This window comes from Kogia breviceps, chromosome 11 (assembly GCF_026419965.1).
Source record: "Kogia breviceps isolate mKogBre1 chromosome 11, mKogBre1 haplotype 1, whole genome shotgun sequence".
Lineage (NCBI taxonomy): Eukaryota > Metazoa > Chordata > Mammalia > Artiodactyla > Physeteridae > Kogia > Kogia breviceps.
Genome location: NC_081320.1, coordinates 79563879 through 79576536, shown reverse-complemented (window position 1 = coordinate 79576536; position 12658 = coordinate 79563879). Strand labels below are relative to the sequence as shown.

At 38.2% G+C, this 12658-nt stretch overlaps 1 protein-coding gene across 10 annotated transcripts in view; it reads left to right on the top strand.

The window, feature by feature from the left end:
• LCLAT1 (lysocardiolipin acyltransferase 1) overlaps positions 1-12658 on the top strand; it is a 201947-nt gene that overhangs the window by 128181 nt on the left and 61108 nt on the right. Inside the window, exons 6-7 of one of the 10 annotated variants that reach the window (XM_067007875.1) lie at positions 5885-5947; positions 6268-6392. The exons of the other annotated variants lie outside the window; for them this stretch is intronic. Coding sequence (XP_066863976.1) covers positions 5885-5947; positions 6268-6278 — 74 coding nt within the window. The 3' untranslated portion in view covers positions 6279-6392. Of the gene's footprint in view, positions 1-5884; positions 5948-6267; positions 6393-12658 lie in introns of those variants that run through there. 10 annotated transcript variants of the gene reach the window in all.

Here is a 12658-nt window from a genome sequence, read left to right as displayed (position 1 = left end):
TTTGCTCTTTTCTTTAATCTCCAAATGGTATTTTTTCCTTTAATGATCTTCTTCTAAGAGTCCATTCTCATTTCCCCCAGCTGGCAGACATCTGGACTGAATATCTTTTTCTTCTCTAATAGGACTTAGCACAGATCTTATATTAATAGCCATTTTAATATATTTTACCTCTTACCTTCCTAAAAGGACAGCAACAGCCATATCACCTAAACCATCTTATTTTCCTCTTAGCAACATTTGGCACTATTGATTCTTCTTGAAATATGCTCTCCCTTTGGCTTGTCATTTTTTCTCCTACTTCTCTGGCCACTTCTCAAGACTTTTTTGCAGGTTCTTCAGTCCTCCCTATGTTCCTCTGAAGACTCTCCCGGGCTCCTTTGTTCTCTCACTCCACACATTCTCCCTGGGACGTGTCATTCAGGTTGGTGGCTCAAATGACCATCCATGTGCTCATGGCTCCTAATTCTAAACCCTTGGTCCAAAAGCCCTTTCTTACTTCAGAGCCATATATGTGATCTTTGCCACTTGGAGGTTCTGCAGGCACTTCAATATGCTCAGAATTGAATTTGTCATTCCCCCTAAATTGCTTTTCCTCCTATATTCCTCACACCACAGAGTCATTATCATCATTTTCAATCAAGCCTTCTAAATGAACGTGACAGCACACTAAATTAGGTACTCAGGCCCCGGAGTCAAAAGACCTGGGTTAGAATCCTGGCTTCTCTAGGACTAGGAGTGCGGCTGGTTAGTTTCCTTTCCCTCATTAAACCTCATTTTCATCTTCTGTAAAATAGGAGTAATAATAGTGCTTACTTTCTATGATTTTATAGGACTCTTCTGAGGATTCAGTATAGTCAGGCACAGAAAGCACTTAGCACAGGGCCTGGAAAATAGCAAGCACTCAATAAATGTTATGGTGCAAATCTGATTGTGTCAGCACCTGGCAAACCCTTCTGGGTTTCACAATGCTCCAGGGTTAAATCTACTTCTTTAACATGATTTGCCAGGCCCTCTGTGACCTGGTCTTTGCTTACCTCTCTGGCCTATCCGCTGTCTCCTTAGTTACACCATTTGTCCCAGACACACTGAACTGCTTTCCTTCCCCAGAGTGTGCTGTACTCTGAGCCTCCCCCACTATAGCAGAACTTGTCCTACTCAGCCTGGAGGTCACAGCTTAGATAATAGTTCATTTGGGAAGCCTTCCCAGCTATCTTAGACTTCTGTGTTCCCTATGTGAATGCTTTTCCTACTATATTTGCCCTATATAAATGTTTTTCCTATGGTATTATCACTTGTTTAATTATCCATTTTGTCCATTAACTCTCAGTTTCCTGACCATAAGCATCAAGTCAGGTCCACTGACAGTTTTTATCCTAGCCTTCAGCAGAGACCTGGAATATAAAAGATGCTCTTTAAATTTTTTGAACCAGGCAGGAACATATACACACTACCAAATGTAAATTAGATAGCTAGTGGGAAGCTGCAGCATAGCACAGGGAGTTCACCTCTGTGCTTTGTGACCACCTAGAGGGGTGGGATAGGGAGGGTGGGAGGGAGGGTGACACAAGAGGGAAGAGTTATGGGAACATATGTATATGTATAACTGATTCACTTTGTTGTAAAGGAGAAACTAACACACTATTGTAAAACAGTTATACTCAAATAAAGATGTTAAAAAAAAAATTTTTTTTTGAACCCATCAGCTGCTTGGTTGCTGTAATTTTATACCCTGCTATGTTCCAATAAAGATTTAAAGTGGCAAACATAAATATGTATGTTACGATAACAGCAGCACCATGACATAAGAAAAAAAAAATTAAGGTAAAGGGACAATAAAGGGATAAATTTAATAGACAAGTTATATGTTACAAGGTTATTGTATACATAAGACATATGTTATAAGCTCTATATTCCTTTAAAATATAGGTCTGTAAATTGGCCCTGAGCTTTCTGGCACCTTCTATATAAGGGAACTGAATGGTATCATTGACAAGGGCCATAAGATTAAAGCAAACCACATGCTCGGAAAAAGCATGACCGTTTCTGAAGGACTTGAGAGAAAGATCTTTGGTTCCTCACAGAGGACATTGTGCTCTGTCATGCCCAGCAGCCTCACAGCACCTTTAATGTTAATTGTTCCACACATAGCCTCAGAGCGCTTGCCCACGTGGGCTAATGGCAGAAGGAGAAAGAGTAGTTCAGTAAAAACTGCCTCATAAGAGCTCAAAACATTTTCTTAACTCGAAAGGTATGGAGAGACTGCATGTCCTTCAAATCATTCTCCACAAGTGGTGTTTTACTCACTGGGCTTTGGATGAGAATTTGTTTGTACAGATTTTGGTTACTCTTCATAAAGCACCTGTTGTGCAGATATTTTGTATCATGAATTAAGTACAGGTCCAAGGGCTTTACTCGTAGGTGGAAGTGGGTATAGGCCTCCCTTAGGGAAGTTGAGCCTGCTGAAATTTTACTCAGGAACTGAAGGTGACTTTACCTCTGAACTGAGGGTGGCCAGTGTGGCCTGCAGAAAACAATTGAGATTCACGTGTTTTTGTTTGCAATACTTAACAGAATGGTGCCTTGCACATGGTCAGCAGATCACTGCCCGAAGCTCAGTCCCTGTCTGTGTGGCCTTTCTCATCTTGTTTCTGGCTGTAACTCCATGTCCTCTCTTTGTTCTAGCCAGGTCGAACATGCTTTTCTCATGCTATTCCTTTTCCTGAACTGTTCCCAGTCATCTGGATAGCTCCTGTTGGTCCTTCAAGACAGTTCAAATGCCTTTTACATTTCAGACAATCTCCTGACCAGGTTATTAGGCTTCTTTCTTCTTACTCTCGTCATACTCCATGCATTTGTCAATCACTTTTTTCATATTTTCTATAATCAATGATTTTTTTTTTTTTGTCCATCTCTCACTTGGACTCTGAGCTCCTTTAGGGTAGATACTGTGTTTTGTTGATTTTTATAGCTGAGGTCCTAGTGTCATGAGTATTACAGGTACTCAGTATAGATTTGTACAACTTTTTTTTGTGTGTGTGGTACGTGGGCCTCTCACTGTTGTGGCCTCTCCCGTTGCGGAGCACAGGCTCCGGACGCGCAGGCTCAGCGGCCATGGCTCATGGGCCCAGCTGCTCCGCGGCATGTGGGATCTTCCCAGAACAGGGCACGAACCCGTGTCCCCTGCATCGGCAGGCGGACTCTCAACCACTGCGCCACCAGGGAGGCCCTGTACAACTTTTTGTAGCTGCTGTTTTCAGCATCTCACACACATGCACTTGTGATTAGTAATGCCCCCTACCACCTTCAGTATCCACTGTAGGATACATGTAAGGCTGAGTTTTTTCCCCCCAGATTATCTATACTATTAGAAGGGACATACAGAAGCATATTATTTGCAACTTACATGAACAAGCTCTTGGCATTTGATCATGTAAAAATCAGTATGGAATTGTGGTTCTTAAATGTTTCCCGGGTTATTAGTATTTCTACTCAACAAGTTTCAGCTTCTGAGATAGTCCTGAGAAGACAGTCATTGCAGCCTTGTGCTTCTCTGTACCACTTGACTTCAGTAGGAGAAAAATCTTGTTCTGGGGGTATGTACTATTTCTCTAACACCGGCCAGCTATAATAAATGCCGACTAGTGTAAAAGGTAGGCCTCCGTGATGAGTTCATGTCTTACGGCACCATTAATAAAAATTCTCAAAATATATATCCTCCAATTGGTTAGATTACCATTTGCACAAATGAGTGAAAATTGTATACATGTTGTATTTTACTCATTCAAAATGCCTAAGTATTGATACTGTTATAATGTTTATATTATTTTCTTAAGAGTAGTACATTGAAAAATGCTGATAACTGTGACACTTACAAAATATGTTTATTTTAAAATGTAGAATTGTGGAAGAAGCTTTGTAAGTAAAATTTGTGGAATTGTCTTTGAGTGATAACTTTCTGTAGGCTGTATACTGACTGTAAAGAATACTGTTACATACATTAAACTCTTCTTTCAGTTTTTCCCTCTGAAAGCATTAGTGAGACAGCTGAACCAACAGCAGAGAATGCTGGCAGCTCTGCCATCGTGGTGTTATCTCACTGAGTGGCAGCTAAGCACTAAATCTTTATGTCCTTATAATGTTGTTTTGAAGCAAAATAAGAGTTTCGGTGCATATGCACAATGTATGTAACAATATTATACTTCAGCTTCCTGTTCATATGAAAATCAAAGTTTATTCTCACCAAAGCTGAGAATGTTGGCCTGAATCTAACTGCTGTGGACACTTTAATCCAGAAATTCATCTGAACAGGAAATTATGCCTGCCTTTTTGTTTTTTATAGTATATAATTTCATTGTGGATGTATCAGTTTTCTTTTCGGGGCTTGTTCAAAAAGCCTTAAAGCTTTAATTTGTTTCTCCTTTTTTCTGAGCATGTGTCCCATTTCCATATTTTTAAAGGTTATGCCCTTTCTCTTTTAGCTTTATAGATTTTTTTCTTATTCAAAATATTTTTTCTATATTTTTTCCAGTTGCTAGGACCTTTTCTCGTTTTGTTTTTTTGTTTTTAAATAAATTGATGTTTGTTTTGAGTATTGCAGAGGTATTGTTAAAACAATACTGACCTTGCTGGTGTGCATGAGTGTGTGCTTATGCGTGTGCACATGCAAACCAAGTTCATGTGCCCTCACTTTTTAAGAATAGACTCTGATCAGAAATCAGTGCCACAGGAACATAAAACTAAATATAGAAGTTATTTGCTTATTAATGTTGAAAATAATCTGAATAGCTTTCTAAATGAAAGAATTTTTTTCCATTTATTTTGCATAATTATATTTTATATACAATAATTATATTTACATTTACTATTATATATTTTATAATATAGGCATCCCTGTATTCATCATTTGATTGCTAAGAGCGCCCGAATGTACTTTGTCATAGAATCTGGACTGAGCAGAACAAGCCCTGGTGCAGTTACCCTAAGTCGGCCTTTCTATGCTACATGAAATGTAAGATGTTGAAAGTGTGTTAGTAACGTTCTCATTCACCTGCTTTCTCATAACAAAGTTATGTGGGAGAGGAAAGCACATGTGTTCTCAATAGCTTTCATTCTCTCTGCACCTGAGTACTGCATTTGACCACATGGAGCAAATTCCAGGCATTTAATACAAATAATTTTCACTGTGACTTAGTCATCTTTTTCATAAGGAATAATAATTGGAAGAGAAATTAAATATAACCACTAACGTACATTTATTTCTTAATCTTTGTTTTGTCAAGTGCCTTTTCCAGGCATAGTCTCATTGAATGTAAAAAACAGGAATCCACAATGTGTTGGATTGTCTTCATTCTAATATTTTACATGAATAGAAGTTGCCATCATAAATCTTTGAACAGCAAGTGTCCTGTTTGAGCTCTTCTTGTCTTTGTTGTTCTCTGCTGCTCATGTTACATTCCTGTTTGTGGTGACTAAGATACTCCTCACAAATACTTGAGTACTGTTAAGTAAACAGCTGTCTGTAATTCCTTGTTATTTATTATATAGAACGCACTTTAAAAGAATGTACAGTGTGTGTTTATTTGTAGACTTAAACAACAAGGCTTTGATACTGTGAGGGTGCTACACAATTTTTAGATGTTAAATATGAGAAATTTGTGTTGAGAGTTGTCTTATCTGTAGGTTAACAACTGTTTGCTTTGATAGATATTACCTCCCCAAACTCTGCATTCTTTGGCTTAATCTTGCATTGTATAAATGTAGTCTGAAAATAGTTCGGGGTTCCATGTGGAAATTTTGACAAAACTTTTGAGACTGCTGTACAAAAGTTTTAAAATCCTGTATTCTTAGTTTATTTATGATTTACATCTTTCCCATTTCCTCATAGATTTGAAATGGCCTTTAGCAGAAGATAAAATAAGAAAAACATGGCTCATGGTGTCAAAGCCAGGTATTAAAGTATGTGTGTGCATAGGGCTTGAGGGGAAGGCATATTATTATCCAGGCGAAGAAAAACTGCTTCAGTCAAACATAAACCTTAGCAGTGACCTTCTTAGAAGTCAAGGCATAAGGAGTCTTCCCAGATTTTACTCATTGCATTAAGCTCTTGGAGATTTACAATGGTGATGAGCTAGTTTATAGCAAAAAAGGAAGTATTAGTCAATGTCTTTTCTGGGCACGGTTATCACTGCTCTTGGGTAGGAGATCTGACTGAGTTCGGTTAACTAGCACTCCTCAAGGCTGGACAACAAACTATTCCTATTTTTGCAGACTGCTATTAGTTGTTATCATAAAAGATCCGCCACTTGGCCCTGATATGCTTCCAGTCAGGAGAGGAACTTCGCACTGTTGGTGTGAGTACATGGAAATTACTTTGAACATTCTTTTCTGGGTCACGGGACTTACTTGCTTTCATCCAGAACAGAATTTTAACCACCACAATACGTTCATTATAGTAATCCAAACAGAGTATCCAAATAGTTTACGAATTAATCTTTGTTAAAGAAATTATGAATAACCTTTCTGATCAGTAAAAATATCATTAATATGTTGGTTCCAATATGAGTTTCCTTAATAATTCAAGTAGACTGTAGCTGCCTCTTATGTTACTAAATCAGTCATAATGAAGGCTTATAGTTTAATACTTTAGGGATGGATATTGGTAAGAACTGAAATTAGGAAGGATTTGATGGGAAATACTGACTTTTGTTTAGACGTGACAGATGAACAGAATCTGGGCAACAGGAAGCATGTTATAAAGTTTGTCCTGCATGCACTGTCATTACAATTATGATGAAAGGTGTTTGTATTTAGATATTCTAAAGAAAATACCTTTCTTTCGTAAATGCAAATAATCTGAATCTTAGGTAAAGCCTGTTTTTATAGTTAATACTATATGATCAAGGCATGCTGGCATGAGAATATAAACTTGTGATGAACATCTTCCTGTGTTCACATTTGGAAAGTTAGTGTATGATCAAGTACCATGGAGACAGTATACCAGGCAGAAGAGAAAGGTGGAAGTGAACTGGCAGAGCAAGGGGAGAGTTTAGGGAACCAGGGCTTGAATTAGATCCTGAGGAACAACGGGATTTGATTTGGTAAAGATACTGGGAGAGTACAGTTGGGGTTGGAGATCCAGTGTTGGAGACTGGCCTGACTGGAACCCAAAGTTCATCCTTTTAAGTGGTAAGAGCTAAAGTTAGAAGAGGTAGTCTTGGTTGTTGTGCAGTCTCACTTCTAACAAAGTGAAAAATAAAAGGAGTCAGAAATGGTGGGAGTTGTGAAGACAGTATTTAGGACTATAAATATTCTGGGACTGGTGAGTAAATTGTTCCCTTCTTAGTATTCTAAGAGAGTTGATTATCTTCCTAAGCAGTTTACTACTTGTTCTCAGATAAAATAAGATCTGTTGGCTTTCCATCACCATAGTCATCCCAAAATAGTCTTTTATTTTGAGATTTCTGTATTAATTATGTTCAATTTAAAGGAAGACTCAGTAAAAGTAATTGCATCTCATGTTTTTTTTACATCCCTTTTGATCCATGACTGAGGTATTTGCAGAACTGTATGATGGCATATAGTAGGAAAAAAGTATGATTCACCCTAATTACAAACCTGTTTCCTAAGAAAGAATCATTGGAGAAATATCTTATTTGTGTTTTTTCAAATGGTTTTGACTTAAAAAAATCTTGCCTTTTCTGTATATGGCTGTAAATGGCCACAGTTTTATATTGCATTTTTTTTGTGTGTGGGACCAATTACCTAGTGCCTGTCACCCCTAGTGGTCTACAGAGTTAGCCATGAAATCTAAGCCCCATCCCCTAATACCTACCCCAAACTTTAATAGCTATGCCTTAAACCATGTTTTTAAAGTTCAAAACCCAGGTAGGGAGTCCCTTGGTATGTATTGGCAAATATTGATTTCATCTAAATCAATCTTTTTCAGCAGTGGTTGACCAATTTGCAAGGTTCAATACTCGTGGACTTTGATGGATTCATTTTCTAAAACTTTAGCAACTTATCTGAAATTCTAGATGCCAATAGAATCTTTGGATATAAAGCCTGAGAAGAATCCTCTGCGTACAGCACTAGGATGTATTTGTTGACCTTAGAGAGAGTAGTTTCACAGGAATGGGGGTGCCAGAAACCAGATGTGAGTGGAGTGCAGATGGATGTGAGTGAGTGGAGACAGCAAGTTTAGATGCTTCCTACAGGGAATTTGCTGATAAAGGAGAAGAGAGAGCTGGAGCAGTCAACAGAAGGGGAAGCCACATCAAGGATACTAGGGGAGTTGAGTGTTTTTAAAGGCTGAGAAAACTTAATAGAGGAAAAGCTGGAAGAGAAATGGATTAATGATGGAGCACTGAGAAATCAGGAGGGGTTAGGAACAGAAACAAACTTAAGGGTATTCCTCATTTTCTAAGGCAGGAAGCAAGGCTGAGCTTGAATATATATTTTGGTTTGGGGAGTAAGGGGTGAGAAAGTGAGGGGTGTTCTGATGAAAGGCTCTTCTATCAGGTCAGAGGTTAGGTGGTAATGTGATGATTACGGTAGGGAGGGGAGGGGAGAGAGGTGAATAATGAGAGTTTGGAATCGTTGCTGTGGAAAATGAGAAAAGGAAGCTGATAAAAACAATAAAAAGCATTGCTGAGCTCTCCAACCTCGTGCTACAGGCCCAATCTAACTTCCCACTGTAGCTTTAAGCTCCATCCAAAGTGGAGACTCACTTTGCCCTGCACTGACCTCACTCCTTCTCTTCACCTTCTGCAACCGTCTTATGTCTTCTGCCTTTCTTCAAACCTACCTGTTCTCTTATGCCCAGCTCAGGTAGATCATTTCTTGACCTCTTCAGCTGGCAGTGCTATCTATCCCCCTCCAGTCTTCTACAACAGCTGAACCACTCTTAAGAACTGTGTAATTTGCAAATATATTTTATCTTCTTTCCTAGATTGTAGGTTCCTTTGGGGCAAGAATCATGAGTTTGTCGGTATCTCTGTTTCTCTTTCTCTCTCTGCCTTGGGCAGCGCTCCTGTGTTGTTCAGTAAAAGTGAATGAATAAATTAATGAATGAAGTATATCCACCAAACTATATAAGAGTGGTGGATGGACCTCTCTATGAACCAGTTCATTTTATTTTGTACTTTAATTAGCTCCTTTGTGAGTGGGTATCTAAAGTGGTGGCCCACACAAATTTAAGACATAGCTAAGTTAGCTAACAGATATAACTAGTCATTTATTGTGTATTAATTAGGAGGATATTGTTGTGAGTTATTGTTAAAATAAAACTCAGTATTTAGATCCTAATTAATTTGTATTACAGAATTTTATTTGGTATTATTCATTTGAGGAGCTAAACCAGAAGTTTCTCAGATGCTTCTAATTGCCTCTTTTGCCATATGGATATAGAAGTACAAATAGCAATCACAATTCAAATTCCATTTTTATAAACTCCAAGATCATAGGCTTCATTGTTTCATTGAAGTGCAGTAAAAAGTAGTCTTCTGCATCACCATAGCAAAAGCAGCATTCCCTACCTGATTGCTATTGCCCCTACCCAAGGCCCAGCGAGTACATACTTGAATTTTTTCCTTATTTCAGTGATACTGGTCCATCCATTTATACCCAGGTTTTCCCACCTCAACCCCAGCACAGTATCTCGCAAGATACTTCTAAAATGTCACACTCTCACCTTAGGGAAGAGTGGTCAGAACAGATAAAACCCTCAAATTCTAGGTCTGTCTGGGGACATTGTCCAGAGTAGGCCAGTGTATTATCAAGTGAGGTGAATATAATGCAGAGGAAAGAGGAAAGGAAATCTTGCCCCAAACTGCCATCATTTCTGTGCCAGTTTCTGCCTATAATGTTAAATTTCCACTCTTTGGATTTCTCAGGCTCCTAGGTATTGGTGTACATATCATAACTGGTGTTTTCTTTGGATAATCCCTCAGGATCTTGACTTTGTTTTTGTTTTGTTTTCCCTGCTGAAATTATCACATAGAGATATTTGAAATGGGCAAGAAGATGAGAGAAAAAGGGTCACTACTAGTTGTGGCCATCTCGTCCATGAAGCTTCCTGATTCTATCAGCTAGAAACAGTCTCTCCCTTCCCTAAATTTCTATAGCCATTTAACTGTACTTGTATTAAGACAACTCAGTTTTAGCCAGATATGGAAGCAACCTAAGTATCCATCAGCAGATGAATGGGTAAAGAAGATGTGGCACGCACGCACATACACACACACACACACACACACACACACACACTCTCTCTCTCTCTCTCTCTCACACACACACACACACACACACACACACACAATGGAATACTACTCAGCCACAGAAAGAACGAAATAGTGCCATTTGCAGCAACATGGATGCAACTAGAGATTATCATACTAAGTGAAGTCAGAAGGAGAAAGATGAATACCATATGATATGACTTACATGTGGAATCTAAAACATGACACAAATGAACCTATCTATGAAACAGAAACAGAATCATGGACATAGAGGACAGACTTATGGTTGCCAAGGGGGAGGGGGTTGGGGGAAGGATGGAGTGGGAGGCTGGGGTTAGCAGATGTTAGCCATTATACAATATATGGAATGGATAAACAACAAGGTTCTACTGTACGGCACAGGAAACTATATTCAATATCCTATGATAAACCATAATGGAAAAGAATATATAAAGAATGCATATATATGTATAACTGAATCACTTTGCTGTACAGCAGTAATTAACACAACATTGTAAATCAACTATACTTCGATTTAAAAAGAAATAAATTGTGCCATTTACAACAACATGGGTGGGTCTGGAGGATATTATGCTCAGTGAAATAAGTCAGACAAAGAAAGACAAATACTGTATGTTTTCATTTATATGTGGAATCTAAAAAATAAAACAAATGAATGAATATAACAAAATACAAAGAGACTCATAGATGCAGGGAACAAACTAGTGGTTATCTGTGGGTAACTAGTGGTAGGGGTGGGGGAAGATAGGGGAAGGTGATTAAGAGGTGTAACTTAGGTGTAAAATAAATAAGATATAAGAATATATTGTACAACACAGGGAATATAGCCAAAATTTTATAATAATTTTAAATGGAATAAGTCTATAAAGATATCAAATCACTATATTGTACACCTGAAACTAATGTAACACTGTAAATCAACTATACTTCAATTTAAAAAAAGATGCCCCAGTTTGTGTTGCAGCTGTGTACATGAACCTCACTTTTCTATACTATTAGCCTGTTGCCTACTCTGCTTTTGCCCCCCTTTTTTCCAGCCCTCAATACATATACCCCAAAACAGCTTTGTTGTTTTTGTTGTTAATTATACTGGTTAGCTGATTCATATCTAGAATGGCTTTTTTTAATAGGGCTTCTTGGTGACTTTAATGAATCCATTCAAGATATCATATGTTTTGTAGGTGCAGATGCCACAGTCTTAAAGAAGGTTAAAGAAGATCACTGCTTTGCATAGTGTAGAGATTGATGGCATATGGCCACACTCTTGACAGTATTCTAGAAGGTTCTCTGGATTTCTCCTTGTAATTGTCTAGGTAATTATTGTCTAAAATTGGTCATAGTTGATGATGCAGCCTAAGGAAAAAAAAATCAGTGATAACAATTAGTCTGACTTTTTTCTACTTTAAGGTTACTAGACCTCTGTAATGATTAGAATCCATAAGAACTGGTTAAGCTATTCTAGAGCCTGATATTAAGGTCTTGCGTCTTCATTGATGTCCTTTGCTTCTCAAGCACATCATGAAGTATCAGTGATCTTTCTTTCGAACAGCGTTTTTTGATGACCATGAGAAAGGAAGAACCAATCACTGTCCTGATAAGGAACCAACATCACTGTATTTTTAAAACTCTAGGCTTCCTTAAATGACATAAATAAAGGTAAAGTGTTAGATATCAGAGTGACTTTGTAACAGCCAAGTTACAATCTCTGTAAGAGAAATATGAGCTAAATAAGAAAAATTATCTCAGTCATCTGTGGGGTGGGTACTTTCCTGTTGCCCTCTCTCAAGTGAAAGCAATTCATCGTCACATCTTACTACCTTATGATGTTCTTAATTCACCTCTGACTTAATGTACCTTGGAGTTCAAAAAAAAAAATTTTGTTTCTTTTTTGAGCCTTTTGTGTCTAAATACAGCAACTTTTACTCCTCTCAGATATCAATCAAACCGTCACTCCATTCTCTGCCTCAGCCTTCATTTCAGTGGAGAGAGGAGGCCTAGCACCTGGCTTAGCCTTCTACTCCATCCCTGGTCAAGCCATCCTCGTAGGTAATTTCATGTATATGATGACACATTTCTCTCAGTTTCTTGATCTCCCCATTATCCATGCTGCTTCATACTTTGAATTTTGTCTTCTGGATTTGCTCCGCCTGTTAAACATTAAATTTAAACATCTCATTCTCTGATGACAGTCTCACATTACAACTGTTGGTATGTTATTTCCCCTGTTGCTGTTCTTTACTCTCGTGAAGATCTCTTCCCTAAATGCCTTTTATTCTTTTTCCCTATTCATAATCATTCACCTGCCTGCACTCTTTTCTCCAGTCCCAGTTATACTCTGTGGCCCATCCTTTAAACCATATTCTTGCCAGTATCCTCAGCACCTTAGCCCTAGTGCCCACTCC